Here is a 19,088-nt window from a genome sequence, read left to right on the forward strand (position 1 = left end):
GCAATAGTTAATTATAAATTATTATATACACAAAAGGCTGTTTCTATGTGTGTGTGCGTATATATTTTAATATCGGTTTTACACACGCACACGTATGCTGTACACACGGCTGTCATTTGCAACTGCATTCCGTACCCAGAGCTGAACACTCAAACTCCCCGTCACCCGCCTCCGGAGGACACAGGACAGGGACGGGGGGAAATAGCAAAGAAAGCAAGATCTCCGCTCATAAAACTCTTCCAAAGCAGCAACATCACAGATCCTGGTATAAAGTGTTTATTTGAGACTTCACAATTAACACAAAGTCTTCCTGTCAATGCCTTTTCTTTTTCATACAGTCAATAAATTCGTATTAATCCCTCCCTCCCCCATGCATGATTGCTGTTTATTAATCTAAGCCTTTTTATTTTCACCGTGAAAAAATAAAGCGTTTCCCCACCCTTTCATCTGCTCGCTGTACCACTGCCATCCGCTGTGCTGCGTTAAAGAGGAGGAGATGTCGAACGGCTATGCCTACCGCTGGGGGCGAAGTTACTCCATTATTTATTGATTTATTCTTTTTTACAGAAAATGTTAAATGAATCAATCACCCAAGAAAAATAAATATATCATAAAGAGCCAAAAGTTCCGCAGTATCCCTTTCCTTTACGCACAGCTGCAGTTCAAACGCATACGTTGCTCGCGGCAAATCATTTCATGCGCTAGAAGGCCGTCGCCTCGACGTATGGTTGTGAACTTGCGCTGAATCTGTTCCAAAGGAGTAGAGCCACGAGCCAAGTTTTCACACCTAGGCAAGAGAGATCCACAGGGAAGCCAATTACCTACGTTCCACTGATTGGCTTTTACCGCAGAGCGATTCAATCTTGTGCTTTTCAGGAGGTGTCGGCCGAGCACGCGCGTGCGCGGGGCCGGAGCCAGCCCGTGCGCGGAGCGAAAGGCAGCGGGAACGGCGTCCGTGCTACTCACACCAGCGGAAACCAGGTCTGGGTAACAACGTCTCTTGGGTGTGCATCTCAAATTAGGCTGCTTGGCTCGTCTCGCAGTTACTTTTGGCACCAGCCTCGCCAATACGTTATTCAATTGATCACCCTGCCTTTCGAGATCTTCCTTGGAGGCGGCAGAGGTCAAGGAGGCTTTCTCGTAACAAAGATGGTATCGAGTAGGCCGTGAAGTACAAGACCCATATTTATGCTTTATTCAATTACTGTGCAAAAGGGAATACTGCATCAGAAACCGTAGAAGACTATATTTTAATCAAAGTCAACAGCCGCTGTATCGGAAACCTGCTAACAATTGCTCCGATTGGTTCGTTTGGATACTTTTTGTTGGTTTCTTTCTTTTTTTACATAAATAATATAGACCGAACATTATAAACATTTCAGCAACCATTTCTAAAAGACCGGAGGAGCCCTTTTAGGCGCCAGGAAACAACTGCAGGATTCAAATTCCAAAACTGTCTTTGGAGTCATCGAATCACCAGACTTACACGCCACCCAGAGACAACAGCATTCAGTCGAGCTCGATGGGACTGCTATCTTCCTGACCATCTTCCGTGTCCTCATCTTCTCCAGTCCCCATCAGACTGTTTAAAAGATTTCCTAGAATAAAATACAGGACAGTCGAGATTGCCAATTTTACTTTCTCATCCTAAAAACTTTTAACTGTTCTCCTACCGTCCTGCTAAGCTGCAGATTTCAACAATGAAAAAATAACTTTTTTTTGGTTTTTTTTTTTGTTTGTTTGTTAGCAGAAGAGTCTCAGCAGGACATTAGCATTCGCTCATTGGTTTCCATTCAGAGTTTATTGCTTTGGGAAGCTGTATTTTGATACTATTCCTTCTCTAAGAGTACACCGGAAAAACCCCGCTAAAGTCACAGACTTACGGGCTGTGGCTGCAGCACGAGAGGAAAGAAAAAACCCAACCAAGTGAGGCAAGGCACCTCCAGCCAGGAAACGGTCAAAACCCAGCAATGCCTATAAAGAACTCGTTGGAGGCATTTATGCGTTCTCCCTCGTTTATTCATTTTAAGGATGCTTGAAATACCGAAAAGCTGTTACTTACATATGGGATCTATGATGCTCATGTTTTTCACAAAATTTGGGTACCCGTGAATTGCTGTTTGCAGGTAAAGCTTCAAGTCCCTTTCCAAACAGAGAAACTTAGTTCTCAAGAAAATTCAATTTTACAGAAGTAATCCAGTCCAATTTGCTGACATTTTATTCAAGAGCCAGGAAATGCAGGCTGAATTTCTCTATTCCCTTTCACTTCTTGTAGAAGTGCAGTATTAATTTCAGAATTTTTGGGAGCATTCATTTTATACCAGCACTGGTCAGACTCTCCCAAAGTCCCAGACTTGACTTCAGGAAAATGCCACCGACGTTTGAGGAAATGAAGCTTTAACACAAACAAGATTTTTCTTTACATTTGGAAGTTATACCGTAATGACAAAAATTATCTGTAAGAGTCATTTACATGCTTCTGCCCTTCTGAAAGATGGGAAGTCTACTAGCTTCACCCAATCGCTTTCACATGAAACCAGTTCATCTCGTATTCTACAGCAGGGGCTGTTTCTACAGGCTATGAAAAAACTGATGCATTTGTTAGAACAAATTATCTGTTTCCAGCACAGCCTTTTTGTACAAGCCACTGCTCTGAGAAGACTGGTGGTGTCTGTAAACAATCATCAGCACAAACCTTACCTAGTAACCCTCCGTAGGACGATGTCTGCTTGGGCGGAACACCGAAGAAAAGCTGTCCTATTCTATCTAGGTACTGAAACGACACAAGGTGAAGAACAACGTCAGCTACTTCGTTTACAGGTGGAACCACTATGGGCAACAGTCACACCGCACAAGCTAGATCAGACTCCTTTGTACCAGTCACAAAACAGGAGACAATCAGCTATTATTTAACTCATTCTGTAGGTTAAATCCTGTTTACAGCCACGAGTAACTCACCTCATTATACATGGGATCTCTTTTCAGTGAAGGTTGATACTGTTCACACAATACTGTAAATACTGTTAGTTTTCCTCTAGAAAGGAAACAACCAGAAATGTAACCCCAGTAACAAATGCAAAGGAAACCAAGAACAACATGAGGAAAATTCATACTGTACCCATCAACCGCCAACAACAGAAACCAGATGAAGTTTAGCAGTGGCTGAACAAAGGGCGGACCCTTTTCTATCGAGGGATGCTTCTGTGTGTATGTCGTGAAAACAACTGATGCGCTGGTCTTATTTTTTAAGCAGAGAAATCTGCAAAAGGAAACAGAACAGGGCAAGTTAAAAATAAAAGGTGGAGAAGTAGTTTTACATGCAGAAAGAGAAAGGGAAGCCACATGCTCGACAGTCTGTACTTCATTTGCGCATAGAAACCATCTCAGGTTTAAAATGATGGCAAAAACTACCCGGCAGAGGTGCACATCTTTGACAATGGTTTGGCCATCAACTGAGGAAGGGGAAAATCGCTACTGAACTACATTGTGGAATAAGCGGGTTGGGAGGGAGAACTGACATTAAATATTAATTGAATGAGTTTAACCAAGATCTAAGCAGATTGTATACAGGAGGGTTACAAAAAGAGGGCATCAATTAAATCAAAATGTGGAAAGACCGGCCACTGCATAATTCAAATTAAACCTGACACTGCATTTACTAGTCCAGAGTTTACTATGATGAGGTACAAACCTAATTAAAGACCTCTCTCCTGGCCCCATCCACTCCCAAACACATCTCCTTTCAGTATGTATCTGCCAGCGTCCGACGCCTCTGACATTCTATTAGCACTACCTCAAAATAACATGGCATCAGGATCACCGAGAAGTTTGACACACACGTCCAAAAGTCTCATCATGAAGCTACCCTTTGAGCTCCCCAGCCATGGGGCAGCAGTTAACAGACCGACTTCCCAGCCTTTGTTCAGGTCCAGTTAATTTAACTGGCAATCTCTGCAAGTCCCATAGGCCTAACAAGAGACTTTATCTGGGACAAACGCTGTCGGCGAGCCCTGGGAAGGCTGCCACGAGCCGTCGCATTCTCGGTCGCAGGCTGGCCTCCAGTTCTGTACCCTCACATGCACAAGGGCATAGGGCTCTTCTGCCTTACTGCTGAGCAAGGACCTGCAATTATTTTCATTAGAGTACACACTGCTATGTAAGAGGATTTAGTACAGTATTTCAGATATAGGCCAGTAAAGGATGCAGCACTATTGCTGTATAAATACTGAAAAAATAATCTCTTACAGATACCTTCTCTCCAGAATTTCCCCCTCTCCAGAACAAAGCCTCATAAAATTGTTTAAGAGTCCTGCACATACTGGATTTCCATAAAGGATTTTCTACTGATCAAAATCACCGCAATCTGTATCAACCAGCTATGGAAAGCAGGACAGATCTGAGATGACAGCTCACTGCTGTCAAAAGAGAGACAGACTTGCTCTCACCTCCTCCCTCTCCCCCAACACCTACTCTCTCCCTGACTCCCTGCTGCACAGTCCTGTCTCCACCTCCTCCTCAGACTCCTCCGTGAGCCGCTTTCCCTGACTGAAGAAAGCCATCAGCTGATTAAACACAGCAAAATTGGCTTTGTCAACCTTAATTGCACATGAGCTCTGCAAAGGCACATCAGAGCTTGCACTCCCACCTTCTACAAAATAAATGCCCAAGTAAATGAAAGCCACTAGCAGCTGTGTCAAACCCAGAACCGTCGCACTGCTGCTCACGGACCAGGGTGACCCAAGACAAGTTGTCTCTTAGGACAACGAGCCGGAGAGCAAGTACTACACTAAAGGTAAATATAGACCCTGCTTAGGTCCAGTCTTGGTAAGGACGTCAAGGTAAGCCCTAACTAGACATAAAGTGGTGTTAACAACGCTAAGAATTGTGCTTTCGGGGTCAAACAGATTACATTAATTCTTCAGGCAATTAACATGCTTTCAGGTTTGACCTGAATGTGTTATTTGTTCTTCTCTCTCTCCAGTCTGACCAGTTCAACACACCGGGTTTGAGATGGTTTTCTCATGTTGTTACCACACAAAGTGAGTTTCAGAAGCTCTGGCCAGTTTCACAGTTTCTTTTGAAAAGGATGCATGGTTAACACCTACAGTTATCATGATTAAATTAGACTGGCCCCAAACACAGTGTCATGTCAGCAAAACAGTAAAAAAAAAAAAAAAAAAGTTAAACACCTACTGTAGTACTGCCTGTGCTACAAACATGTCCACCTCACTGCGATATCCCCTGGACGAGGAGTATTCTACCAGCATATTTGCACATCCTTCGCCATCTGTAGAGTGCAAGAAGTGATACCGAGATTCACTATAGTTTTGCTCTATAAAAGGAAAAAGAAAATGGCTTTTAAGAAATCGGTTCATCATACCTGAATGTAAAAACAAATTTGTTAGGCTTGTATGCTACAGCTGGTAAAAGGACAAGAGCTACACACACGGTATATAAACAAGACAACTAGCAAAAAGAGAGGAGGCTTTTTCCTTTATAAGTTACAGACAATTTATAAAGGGAGATAATAAATATGTTAACCTAAATACATTTGATTTAGATACAGTTTGTTCAATGCAACCACAAAACACAGCTACCACCGGGACAAACAGCGTGAGCTGCGGTGCTCTCATGTTATCTAACCGCACGTTGCCACTTCGTGTGCTATCACCACCAGTGCTGAGGAGGAGAATCAAGAACTTCCATATTAGACCATGCGCACCAAGAAGTCAAACAGCACCTTCAGCGTCCTTCTCTCTAAGTGCACAGAAAGAAGGCATTTCCTATTTTTAGCCTAGCCCACTCTCGCTATCAAAATTAAAATTGCTTCCATATGCTGAACAGCAATTGTACGGGAAAAAAAGGTGTAAGAAGTGGCAATGACTTGTTAGAACTTAACTTGAAGCAAAGCATCACGCAAAATCACTGCAATGACAAATCAAAACTGGATAGCTGCTGATTTTTGGAATTTAAAAGCTTTGTTTTAAAAATCTGAGCCTTTTTTGATGAAAATCTCAAAAACTCCAGACTAAGAAAACGTACACATTTTGCTCTTCAAAAGAACAGTGAGCAGATGGCTACAAAACGGGGATTTTTACTTTCAGAATGCAACATTTCTTATCCTAATCTTGTCTCAGCTTCTAACTTAAACGCTCTGAGGAAAATCCGCCCTTTCTGGCTGGCAGCAGCCATCAAGCTAACGTAAGTCCCACGAGAACAGCTACAGGATTGCATATGACACGCAGAAAGGCAACGAGCTGGAATGTTGACCATTGGGTCAGGACTGTTACATGAAACCACTATCACCGCTTTGCAGCTACTGAAAAATTTGAAATAAACAATCATCTTGCAGAGTTATTAATTCACAAGAAACCACAGAAGAGACGGCATTTATTCAACTGCTCTCACTCACGTTTGTTATGTTTCGAACACAAGACTTTAAAACTGGCTATCATCCACAATTAAAATAATTATTCAGTGCATTTTTGGATTCTCTTACATCCCATCACAAGTGATAAAATCCCACATAAATCAAAGGCCACGACATTCATTCTGGAATAAGCCTGCTGGTCATCGTCTCAAAAAGTACCCAATTACACATCCAAAGACTGTTTTGGATGCTAGGTGATGTATTTCGATCTTTGTCAGGTTTATCCAGGATTCAAAAATAAAACAAACAGGATAGAACAGCTTTGTGCCCCAGCAATTTTCCTCCTAATGACTCAATCAAACTACCTCAAGGTCTAAAGGATCAACCTTCCTTTTACAGAGAGCTTTATAGCAGTTGTGTTTTGGGTTTTGCACTACAGCCCCAGGTTTTTTTTTTTATTAGTAACGTTAGGCTGAAGTTACTGCAAAAATCAGGTAACAGCAGAACCCAATCAACCATATCCATCTCACCTTCCTTAGATTATTTTCAAAATAGATCTCTTACAATATCATACTTTCAACATTTTCAAAACAAAACACAGAAAAGCCAGGGTTTTTTTTCTTACCTTTCCACAGGGTAATTGCTAGTAACTGGTGTAGTTTTGGATGTCCAAGTTTTCCTGATCCCCCGCTAGACCATTTTAGTGCTCTGGATACGAAAGCCACTCTTTCCGGAGAATTTGGATCCATTAAACTAAACAATTTAGCCAAGTTTTCTAGAAGCAATAAGATTCACAAATATTTAGCATTAATAGCAATAGGATGAACCGCTGGTTCTAGTGCATCTTTAAGCTCCAACATGACAGTGACAGTGATAGTGTGTATTTAAGGTCCCCTAACGGGCCTCCATAAGCCCCCTTAAAGAAGAGTGACTTTGAACTTGAGACACTTCTCATACAGCAAGTCAATCTTGCATCTATCAGCCAGCAATACTCCTATGACTCCCCCAGAGCCCAAAGCTGTGCCTTGCAGCCAGCTGGTGACAGCTTCCCCATCTCATCCTTTGGGACAGGACATCCCAGAGCACCACGCAGTTCCAAGGAGCAGGAAAGGCTGCAGGTTATGGGACTGCTTGCCATTCACAGGGCGAGGGACAGAGGGCTGCAGTTCAGAGGAACACCACCAGATCATAGATGGGACACAAAATGTCAGAGCTGATCTAAGTAAACAAAGAACAGCCTCAGTCTGTCTGTCTCCATCCATAGGTGGTTAACAGGAGTGGTTCACCCACGCTGCAGCAGTGGTCTGGCCAGGCAGCTCTCAAGAAGGTCTCCCTGAATTGCCTGCTTACCAAATCTCACAGTCAAACAAGAAAAATTCCCTTGTGAACAGATGAATCACAAATAATGTGACACTACCACACTGCTGGGGTGTGACACCACCATCCACCAAAGCCCTGGGACATCAATGACCGTGCAGACAATACATTACTGCTGCATCGAGGAACGGACAACGCCACAACACACCGATGTTTGTTCTAAGCATGCCAAAAAAGTTATTGGGAATCCATTCATCTCTAATAAAGTCTTCCCCCATCCATTTCTATGCTGAAGGTAACTCTTAGCCACATGGGAGGGCATACAGGAAGGATTTCAGGTTTCGAGACTGTTAACAACAGTCACCGTGAAGTGAAAGCACACCTGAACACCATCAAACCGAGCGCAGAGGTCACCTCACCTAAAAGGTCATCTGCTACTTTTGCATCCGACTTCTCCAAAGACTCCAAAACCAGCATGGACAGATCCGCAGCACTGTTTTGCTACAAAACAGACACATACTGGTAGTGATGAACATATCAGCACATAAAAGAAAACACCAAGCAGAATTTTGTCAGAGGCAGATTTAATACTTTTATCAACATCTACAGCACAGTATCAAGTCTCAGCCTTTCATTATAAAAAAATTATAATAATTTGATGGCATGAAAAGAGAAGCCTCCAGGAAAGCAAAACAGACATGGTTACTATTATTGTTTGGATGCCCACAAACACTTCTGCTTTATGTTCCAGCTTGGCATAATCCTTCTTTGTGGAGAAAGGCTCAACAAAGAGATAAAACAAAAGATTACAAAGCAATTACCCCAAATGTTTACCATAGAGAATTTACCATTCACCCTTCAAAACCTTGGAATAACACCCCCACCCAAACCCACACACGAAACGAGTGACTTACCTGGTTATGGCTGAAGAACAGCAAAGCCCCTGAATACATTAGTTCTCTTGCTTCTGCGTGTTTTCCTTGTGACATATACCTGAAAACAACATCAAAGCCTTGATAAAAAGTATCACTAAATAAGTTGCGTACACTTAAAGTTACTTACGTTTAAAGATTGCTAAAATTTAAAATAAAGGCAGTAAGGGATGTATTTTTAAATCAGGTTAGTTTCAACAATGACGTAACTGTAAGCTACAATTTGTTTTCTGCTCCAGGCTTGATGGAATGCAAGCACAGAGTATAAGAATGAAAAATGAGAGCTTCAAACCTGATTTGGGCTGAAACAAAGGAAAGTAAATGATCCCAGGAGTTCACCTGAGCAAAAGATGCCAACGCACTGAATGACACCGCTCAGACCGTCACATCAGAGCCTTTACCAAAGCCATCACAGTGACAGTTTTTGGAACACTCCCTGGACAGCACGCTCCCCCGGTGCTGCCCCAGTGACTCCAGTCCTCTCCTCACCCATGGCTCCTTTCCACTGGTTTAACTCTCTGTGACCACTACTGCTCTCTGCCAGGGGATGTCAGCCACATACTGGTCCTCTGCTGAACCAGAATAACTTGTCTCTGATGGGCTCCAGTAAGACAAAAAGAGCCAGCAAGATCTACCGTGCAACACTTCACAGAGTCACCAATTCATAAAAGAAACAAGTCTGGGCTCTCAAATATTATTCTTCAAGACACACCTGATGCAGCTTCCACCTGCCTCGCTTAAGAGTGAATCAAGAAATGAAGAATAAAATAACTTGCTCCCAATGGTTCCCTCAAGAGCGGGAGCCTCTTACCACGGTGCTGTGACCGCAGCCTCCTGCACACCACCACTATCGGTAACTAAGGGTCTTGGGTAGTCACATCTCCAGAATATAAATGCAGCATTTCCTATAAAAGCAGTTAAAGTGTGGCAGCAGATAGAGTTTCCAACTTCCATTTCTCTTAACTGCTTCTCCGAATGTCTGAGTAGTTAATAACAACAGCTTATATCAAAAAGATAAGACTCCAGTTCTCCCACACTGCTTTAGTATCTGCAATATTCGTTTTGTCCTCTATGACACCTGGCCGTGCCGTGCCGCTGGTTCCCCGCTCTCTGCTCCTGCAGCAGCTGGGTCCCCCAAAGAGCAGACCCGATGCATGAGCGTCCCCATGGGTAACAGTGAAGGGTCGGTGGACCCAGGGGTGAAGCAGTCTGGGAGCGGTGGGACAGTGTGGGCACGGAGGGATCACACTAACCCCAGGGACAACGCTGGATCCCAAAAGCTCTTGTGCTGTGGGTGAGACTCCTGTCACACGTGGCAGCCCCAGGGACAGGTCCTACTGGTACAATCAGATCGGACAACAAACAAGGGAGGAGACAGTCCTCCCATCCTGCTCATCGTCTTCCAGAAACCCCAAGGTCTTTCATCCAAACCAGCAGAACTGTAATAATGGATGGCATGAGGGTGGGTTTTTGGAATAAGTAGACTCAGCAATTCAGACTTGCAATCACCATAGCAAATGCTTCGCACGTTACTTAAACGGATCAGCAGCTCCAACATTTTTATAGTTGGCTTCACATGCAGGTTTGCCTCTCAGGCATTTGACTCCGAAACTCAGTGTGGATCCCCTTCCACAAGTTCTACTTCCAGTATATTCGCAATGCTACTTGGGAGCTCTTAATCTGGGAATTATGACAGCAGATACTAAAAGACGCTGAAAACAGCTTTACAATATAAAATACATTTAAAAGAGGTGGGGTGCTTTTTTAAAAAGAACTTTTATTTTAAAAGTTTTTTTAATAAAAATAAATATTCATGACATCAATCTAAATGGCATTTAGAACAAGAGAAATCCTGGAACGGATTACTCATACCAGAAAAAGTACCTACAAGCATCAGGAAAACAGATGCCAATGTAACTACAACAGGGATGTTAAACTTGGAAGTTTGACTCCGTCACCAAATCCTAAACAGAGCAGAGCTCAATGCAGCCAGCCCCTACAGCACCACCCCGGCACCAGCACCCCTGTCCGGAGGAGCCTGGGACTCGCTGCTCAGGGTCAGGCAGGAGCAGCAGTTTCCCACCTGCTCCCTGGATGAGAGGGAGGGATAAGAAGCCTGCAGGAGGCAGGCTTATGGTAATCTTTCCTCCTCCGCTGCTTCCCCTCCTCCACCCTCACATGTCTCAGTTTATGACTTCTGAAGCTCCGAGTCAGGATTTCAACTTTAACACACAACTCATGACAGAACAGACTAATGTTTTACAGGCTGCTGTTGTTTACAACAAGTAAGCACTGGCTGTCCCAACTACAATTCTGCAGCTGAGATCATCTCACTCCGTGTTAACATGTCTCTGGAAAACTGCTGACATGTAACATACATTTTACAGAGGACAGGCAAGACTATCCAGGACTCTTTTTTGGCCTCAGTGACTCTCCAAACAAATTTCACAGTCTTATTACATCTTTTTGCCTAGAAGGAAACCTTCTTCCTAGCTATGCAAATGTCACCTTTTCATTTAATTGAGAAATTCCTTTCTACTGCATTTAAAATGGAAAAGGCAGGATCTTTGATTCTAAATTAATTCAGGGTGGCTTAAGCAAAGTATGTGAGTTAATACATTCAGAAGACTGGATGAGAAGTGACCTGCTGAGCCAAGCCATCTCCCACCACCGCAGCCATCACATCACATAATCCTTACTATAAAATAGGCCATGCTTTGTCTTAAATTTAGATTTATTCTCAAATACAATTTAAGTCTTAAGGCCTAGACGGTGCCCTCGCTGATCCCATCAGAAGGCTATGGCAGAACATAACTACTTTAATTTAATGGTGCTCAGTACACAGGGCAGGGCAGGCTGCCTCATGCACACTGGCAGCAGAAGTCGGTTACGCACCAAGGACCCTCTTCCCCACATGCCTGGCTGCTGTTCTTCTGTGGATGCCCACAGGCCCGCTCCCACTCCACCTCTGAGGAGCTCCGGGGACAGGCGACACACGCGTGAGGCACCCAGACTCAGAAGGCAGTTTTCCCACCTGCCCTCCCCCAGCAGAACCTCAAGCGAACAAAGTTGGGACCATCCAAGGAAGCCCTGGAAGAAATACCTTATTCTGTGCTCCTGCAAGCAAGGCTCTACACAGAATGGCCTAGGTTGGAAGGGACCTTTAAGATCATCAAGCCCAAACGTTAACCCAACGCTGCCAAAACCACCACTAAACCATGTCCCTCAGCACCCTGTCTGCGCACCTTCTAAATACCTCCAGGGATGGTACATTTTAAATTTTGATGAGAGAAAGGGTGACCACTGCAGTGGATGTGAAAAATAATAAAAAAAAAAAAATCTAAAAAATTTTTGCAATAAAAATACGGTTTCTTATGACATCACAGGCAGTAGTGATATTTCTGGGTAAATGCCTAGGCCTGCTCTACTTAGTCATTGCCACGCACACAAATACTACATCAACCAGAATCTTTTCTAATAAAACTCCTCTGTGCAGGCGACTCCTGCCCCTCCGAGAGCTGCCCCTTCCGCTGAGCAGTCCCACAGGGTGGCCACTGTGCAGCCCCGCTCCCTGGCTGAGCATCAGCCCAAGACCTTCAAACCCTGAAAAGGTTTTTAAACCCACCCGGCAGCCAGGCTGATGCCTAACACAAGCCGAGGCCGTTAGGAAGGCCCGAGGAGCTCCTGGAAGGCCCCGGCGCCGGGGGAAGCGGTGGGCCCAGCCCCGAGCCTCAGGGGACGGTCCGGGAATGACGAGGGGCTCACTCCAGCCCCTCGGGCCTCCAAGGGACGTTTGGGGACGGGAGGGCGAAATTTAGCTCTGTCCCTGACGGCGTCAAGTACGACGCGACGCGGCCCCTGCGCGACGCGGGCCGGTGCCCTCCCGAGCCGGGCCCCCTCCCTCAGCCGGGCCGGGGTTCACCTTCAAACCCCGACGAGCGACGGCTCCCCGCGCCGCCCCCCAGCCCTCCCGCGCAGCCGCCGCGCCCCTCGGCGGCGGCCGGACCAGGGGGAGCGCGGAGGGAGCGGGGAGGCGGCGGGAGCGCCCCGCTGACCGCCCACTGCCCCCAGGCTGGGCCCGGGCCCAGCTCGCCCTACCCTCCGCGGCACGGACCCGCCCCACCCCGCCCCCCCGCGGCCCAACGAGAGAGCAGAGGGCGGAGATGGGCAGAAGCGGCGGCCAATGGGGCGCGGGGCGTGTGCGCGGCGGCAGGGCCGGGTGCGTGGGAAGGCTCTGGAAGGCCGTGCCGGGGGGGGGCGGGGAGGACAGGGCGGCGGGCCGCGCCAGGCCCTACCTGAAGAAGAGCGTCCGGTACATCTGGTGCGCCTCGTAGTAGTCGCCCTTCTCGACGCTGGCCCGCAGCTTGCCCTCCACGCGCTGCACGCCGCCGCGGTTCCTGCCGCCGCCTTTCGCGGCTTCCTGCTCCGCCGCCATGATCGCCGCCGCCATCAGCGCGGAGGAGGGAGGGGACGAGGGGGAGGGGGGGACGGGACGGGGCGGAGGGCGCAGGCGCAGGCGGCACGGCAGCGGCCGCGCGCCCGGCTTCCGCCCGCTGCGACGGCGGCCGGCGAGGGCCAGGCGGGGCGGCGTCACGTGATGGGGGAGGGACCCGCCCGCCTCCCCTCAGGAGAGGGCGGGAATGGAGGTAATTAACGCCATCGCCTGCGTCACGGAGGGGCCGCTGCCTCAGGCTGGGAGAGGCAGAGCGGGGAACACCCGGGAAGGGGCGGCGGACGGCGGGCAGGAAAGCGGAGCGGAGGCCGGCTGGGCCTCAGACAAGGGTGAGGAAAGAGGGTTAAAAAAACACCCCCAGAAACCCACCACACAGCAAAAACCCAAACCAGGAGCTTTTGAAACTGTGTTAACAAGTAGCTGAAAAGCATGAAGCAGCTGCCGACTTGTGGGGTTTTTTTCACAAGACATGGCAGACAGGGAAGGCAGCCCAAGGTACCAAGCAGCAACGACCCGCCCCCCCCCCCCCCCTGCCCCGGCAAGGGGCAAATGCCCCGGGGAAACCCGTCCTGCCCAGCCCTGGGGCATCCAGTTTAACGTTATTTAAGCAGGTGGTCAAAAATACAGAAACAAAGCTTTATTTCTTGTTTCAAATATTACATGCACTTCCAAAAATTAAAACTCTTTATTTAAACATCTCAATAGCATCTCGTCAGTTTGGAGACAGCAAAGAATAACAGACGTTTTGAAAAGCATTTACAAAAATACATTGCACAAAGTCCTATCTTGCTTTTTTAAAAATAAGTTAGTGTTATTCAAAATATTCCCACCCCAGCTACCTAATTTCAATTTATACAGGATAACTCTAATTTTAAATATGTAACCTATAGTATGAAAACACCTGTACACGTGTAATGTAGCTCCTCTGCGTAGGCCATAGGTTCTGTCTCTAGATCAGGTGAAAAGAGTTCTTCACATGGAGAGTTTTTTGTTTGTTTGTTTTAAACATTCGAGGACTGTTGTGCAACATACATGACTATTCAGAAGCCAGTCAGCAGTCCCATGTGTTAACAGTTCATGTGTTATAAAATGCATTATAACAGCAAGATAAAAATTCTGCATACAAGTACATTCCAGGAATCTTTTTCTGAAAAGGGTGGTCGAAGCAGCAATCCCGAGGGGGCAACAGGCAGTTTCCTCTCGCTCCAAGGTGGATGCATTGCTTTGGGGAGCAGCCCAGCTCTCCGCTGGCCTCACACTGACCAGGGTTCCCGGGATGATCCCGAAGGACCATGTTCTTCCCCACAGCCGTGCGGGGCACAGGTCCCCTTGCTGACACGGAGCAGTGAGGTTTGCAGCACCTGGACTGTGGTGTTCTCACAGTACAGCATTTACTGAGGATAACAACGAACCAGCCTAAGGAATTCTTGTCCCCATGAGATCACTTCTAACAAATTAAGATTAGTATATAGCAATTAAACAATGTTTACTAAACAATGTAGCAGGCTTATCAGCTCCGATCCAGTTAGTACATCAAGGTTGATTTGGAATTAACACTGAAGAAGAACAAGCCAGCCAAGTTGCTATGGTAAAAACCCCTTAAAGGAACTTAAAGTTATCCCTGACTTTTAGAGCAACTCACAGGCCCAAGTTACAGTAAAGCATTCTCAGTCGCTGGTGTTTAAACTAGTTTTGGTTGTGTTAACTTTCCCTGACAGTAATATTTATTACAGTCAACAAGTATCAAAGAAGCCCTTTGGGATCCACCAAAAAGGTCAAAACCAAGGGTCAACTGAAGGACACCTTCAGCCACAGTCAGTGTTTAAAATGTACCACAGTTTTCGGCTTACGGTGCCCAGCTAACAGAATTATGCAGTTAAGTCCTGGATTAAAAAAAAATAAAATAAAAACAGATTCCTAGTTGCAGAAAGTGTGGTTTATTCTTTTTTAAAAAAAAAAAACCCAACCCTATACATTCATTTGTAATAAAATAGGTGCCACTTGTTTGCCAACTGGGCTTTATGAACCAGAGCAGCTCGCATGCATTATTTCTCTCAGCATGGACACCAAGATAAAGCTACTGGCAGTTACAAGCTGAGCATTAGAGCAAATGAAGTTATTTTTCATACAGTTCTGCTGACAGTCTTTTGCCTTTATCAGAGGATCAATAGTTCTGCAGTATGTATCTTGCATCCTCGTCCTTTAAAGATTCCAGTGTTCTAGGCTTTCTGGTATATACAAATTCAGAACAAAATGTACAACAACAAAACCAACCCAAGCTGTAGTGTCGGAGATTATTCGGCAGGTTGCCCATGCACTCTGAACCGATAGAGGCATGTATATACTGCATGGCCCCAGTTAGAAAGAATTCTCAGTTCCACTATTTGGAATGCGTTTTCACTTTTCTCCTGCAGAAGGAAAAAGCAAACACACAAACCAGTGTTAGGTTTTGGTACGAACAGGTGAAACTGAAGTTGCCTTCTGAAACTGTTGCAGCTACCACCGTCATCAATAACCAGGGCATGCCTTGGGGACTTTGTGCTGCTTTGAACAGAACCTCCCTTGCCTTACAGCTCGTTACCTGCGAAGGGAGTCAGAAGCAGCATGAAGCAGACTCTTCACACCATTTGTGCGCAGATGGCACAAACCTTTCCTCCCCCCTATTTAGCCCATAGGTTTTGAGGCAGACAGGTACCTTCTACCGAGCCCAGAGAAGGAGCCCTTCTTCCTCCACTGCTCATTGTGTACTACCATAGAAAATATGAGTATCTTTCTCCTGCCACTTTAAATCTTGCCATCCAGACTTACCAAGACTGGAAACATCTGCAGTGGTTCTCCATCTTGATCATAGACATACTGTCCTAGAAGCTTGCCTTCTTCTTGATATTCATCATCTAGACCCTGTAACAACAGGATAAAGATTTTTTGCTTCCGTCAAATTTGAAGTCAAACCAAAACCAGCAGCACACCTGCAGAACCTGAGTGTCAGACAGCACTCGGAAGTCTATCAAACCAGCATCAGAATGTTTCCCATGTAACTTAATGCTCATTCAGGCACGGCCCTGTATTTGAGTTTCCTGCACTGCAAATAGTTGTGCTATGTTTATATCTTTTCATGGTCAAACCCCTTAATCTCCATGGCAAACCCAGTATCAGAGTGTACAATATAAACTGCTCAGCACAAACAAGAACAAGAAAACATCAAGCTTATAAACAAGACGGAAGTCGAGATTCAGATGCTTGCAGATGACTGCTTACGCATTTAGAAGAACTAAACAAAGAGTTCTCAGATATCACAACAATACTCTGCAACCCTGCCTACGCAACTCTGGTGCTAGTTAAAATCAATTTTAAAAAAAGATTTAAGGCACATCACAGATAAGGCGAAGAGCCATAATGTATGTATGAAGCAAGAGAAAAGAAACAACTCCCCCAAAATTAGTTGCAACGCTTACTCCTAATCTAAAAGCTCATTAGAAAAATATAAGCAATTTTAAGAGCAGTGACTGAAACACTTTCTCGTTTTACCTGTCCTCCCCTTAAGTCATTGTTTTCCAAGGTATGTAACACAAATATTCTTTACACATACTTATGCAACTTAAGTTCAGAGACAGACTTACATATACTGCAAAGTTCCTTGGAGCACTGGTGATATTTCCTCCCGGCGAAAGTGCTTTTGGTACATGTTCCACAGTAAAGGCAGTTGGATAGATCTTCATTGACAGTCTAACTACAAGATACCCCTGTGATCCTTTGAAAGCCCAGCAGTTCCCTGGATACATGTCCGGCTAGACAGGAGGAAGGGGGAAAGAACAGGATGGGACACACCAACAACAAAACCAGCCACAAGCATTTAGTAATGATTTTTCTGTAATAAAAACTTGTAATGAATTCTGAATTATTAGGGACAGTCTTAGTTGCTGGCTGGGGTTAAACCACTCGCTCACTCCCCTGCAGGGTAGGGAGAAGACGGAGAAAAAGGAGGAAAAAACCCAAACCCTTGTGGGTTGAGTAAAAACAGTTTAATAAGTAAAGGAGGACATTAGTAAGTGGCAGAATATAACTTATTTGGTAGACCTCTTCAGAAAGAGAGCATATCCACCCGAACTACCAGCAGTGTTTTGAAGACCCACCTTGAGGTTACTTCTCACCAGGAACCCTCCCAGCACTCACACTCTGCAGAACTCCAGTGCCCCAGCCAAGTAAGGGTCAAGAGCAGGACTTCAGCAGTGCCCAGGAACTACCAGAAGAATCCCACTCTTGGGAACATAGTTCAAAGTACCTGTGCCCCCCCCCCCCCCCCCCCGCCCCCAGTACATTACAGACTGAAACATCCAGCATCCAAACAATCCAAACCCCTCAACGTAAAATAACGTTGCTGAGTTTTTTTACTTGGCCTTTAATTACCTGTATCACCACTCTGGGAGACTGAGAGAAGTACCACAGAGGAACTCCAAAGAGGCTAAGTAACGCTGTTTTGGTCTCATGGGTTTCAGAACAGCGAGTACTCAGAATGCTGCCACCTCAAAAAAGATATATCAGGTTAGCAGAAATAATTAAGACTTTTAAGGCAGACATTTGTACGAAGCTTAAAGAATGTACCAGTCATTCTCCTCAGAAAAGACTACTACAGGTATTGTTAAAGTCTAATAATTTTCTGGGGATACAATGCTTCTATCAAGTACAATGTTATCTTAAGAACTTGTTAAAGGTTTTCCATTTAAGAGGGCTGAAAAATTTTTCTCTAGCAAGTTCAGTGGTGTGTGCATCCTCCCCAAACACACCTGGGGTTCTCTATCACCCAGAACGATTCTACCCCTGTCCCCGCATACTTGGGCTGATACATAACCCTGCAAACAACATCCATGGATTGCGGTAGTCTGATCATCAGACAACACACAAGGATGCTCTACTAACCTTTAGTCCTCATTTTAAGATTTTTAGTAAATACTATAAACATGAATAGTTAAAAGGGTGTTTCCTCTACTATTTACCTCCAGATTCCAAGGCAAAATCCACCAAACCAATCTTGTCTTGAGAGTAGAGTTTCAGTGCATTGTTTACAATAATTTGTACTTGCTGCAGATGTACACAGAGAAGAATAGAAAGATTTTAATAATATCAAGTGATAAAATAATTGATATATATACACGCATCGGTGAAGTTGCAAGCATCTTTTTGAGATGCTGCCCTCCATCACAAATCTTTGTAAGACTCTGTCAAGACAACTGCCAATTTAACACGTGGTTGTCTGTCTTCAAATTCGTACTGCACCTTGACTGGTGTTCTCTTCAGAAGCTGCATGCTTTCCCCCTCCTTCCCAAGACCCTGAGCTGCGTCTCTTTGGCATACCTGTTTCTTGGCAATTCTTCAATTTTCAAGAAAGCATACTTCGAAAACACACAAGCATTCACAACAGGCAACAAGCAATGCTGTAAGAATACACGTGATAAAGCATCTTCTATAGCTGTCCTTGTTTCAATTAATATTGCTGACATCTCTTAAAATCATTAACATTTATATCTGCAGTCATGCTCCACAAAGTGCCTATAAAAGGACCCTTTACAGTTTTAAGTGGAACTTTTGAGAACTTAACTCACTCACCGCTTCTGTGATTCCAGATATCCCTGCATTAGTCACCGCATTTGTTACTACTTCAGATGTTAGTTTTTGGTTTGTAACAGACATATGGAGAGTAATATTCTTGAGAATCTGCAACTCTAGATCCCTCAACAGAGTCTGCAGATCACTTTTGCTCACAAAATTGGATGTAAGCCACTGGAGAAGCGAGTCAGGAGTGTCTTCTTGTTGATCTCCAAAAAGCATCAGCTTGACAGATTCTTTGACCTGGGCACCCACCTAGTAGAAGCCATTAACAATTATAATAGAAATTACTAGTCTTTATAAACCATTAAGTAATACTATATATAACAGGCACGTGTGAAATCAATACATACATCCAGCACTATGCAGAAGTCTAGCTTTCACATGGGTTTTAACTACCTTGACTTACAGT

General features: G+C 45.0%; 2 protein-coding genes across 14 annotated transcripts in view; both read right to left on the reverse strand.

Moving 5' to 3' along the window:
- Positions 1-260: 260 nt before the first annotated feature.
- Positions 261-13,103, reverse strand: GET4 (guided entry of tail-anchored proteins factor 4). 2 transcript variants are annotated; one of them, XM_063344184.1, is made up of 10 exons: positions 12,915-13,103; positions 8,602-8,680; positions 8,107-8,188; positions 6,996-7,145; positions 5,194-5,332; positions 3,119-3,259; positions 2,959-3,034; positions 2,701-2,773; positions 1,487-1,598; positions 261-787 (listed from the first exon to the last, which is right to left on the reverse strand). In XM_063344184.1, exons 1-9 carry the CDS (start codon positions 13,067-13,069, stop codon positions 1,510-1,512), a joined length of 984 nt encoding a protein of 327 aa, XP_063200254.1. In that variant the 5' UTR covers positions 13,070-13,103; the 3' UTR covers positions 261-787; positions 1,487-1,509. The 2 variants fall into 2 exon arrangements, with proteins under 2 accessions (XP_063200254.1, XP_063200253.1); XM_063344183.1 differs by having other exon boundaries at positions 261-1,598.
- Positions 13,104-13,694: 591 nt separating this feature from the next.
- The window catches only part of SUN1 (Sad1 and UNC84 domain containing 1), a 35,052-nt gene continuing 29,658 nt past the window's right edge, over positions 13,695-19,088 (reverse strand). For all 12 annotated transcript variants that reach the window (XM_063345300.1, XM_063345294.1, XM_063345299.1 and 9 more), the window contains 6 exons: positions 18,677-18,931; positions 18,067-18,151; positions 17,480-17,595; positions 16,693-16,860; positions 15,881-15,973; positions 13,695-15,480 (listed from right to left, as the gene is read on the reverse strand). In XM_063345300.1, coding sequence (XP_063201370.1) covers positions 15,367-15,480; positions 15,881-15,973; positions 16,693-16,860; positions 17,480-17,595; positions 18,067-18,151; positions 18,677-18,931 — 831 coding nt within the window. In that variant the 3' untranslated portion in view covers positions 13,695-15,366. The remainder of the gene's footprint in view (positions 15,481-15,880; positions 15,974-16,692; positions 16,861-17,479; positions 17,596-18,066; positions 18,152-18,676; positions 18,932-19,088) is intronic.

This window comes from Chroicocephalus ridibundus, chromosome 8 (assembly GCF_963924245.1).
Source record: "Chroicocephalus ridibundus chromosome 8, bChrRid1.1, whole genome shotgun sequence".
Classification (NCBI taxonomy): Eukaryota; Metazoa; Chordata; class Aves; order Charadriiformes; family Laridae; genus Chroicocephalus; species Chroicocephalus ridibundus.

Coding starts and splice junctions, on each gene's coding strand:
- GET4 (XM_063344184.1), bottom strand. CDS start 13,069: ATGGCGGCGGCGATCATGGCGGCGGAGCAGGAAGCCGCGAAAGGCGGC. Junction 8,681..12,914: donor TACCGGACGCTCTTCTTCAG/GTAGGGCCTGGC, acceptor TGTTGTTTTCAG/GTATATGTCACAAGGAAAAC. Junction 3,035..3,118: donor CTGTTGTTGGCGGTTGATGG/GTACAGTATGAA, acceptor TTTCCTTTCTAG/AGGAAAACTAACAGTATTTA.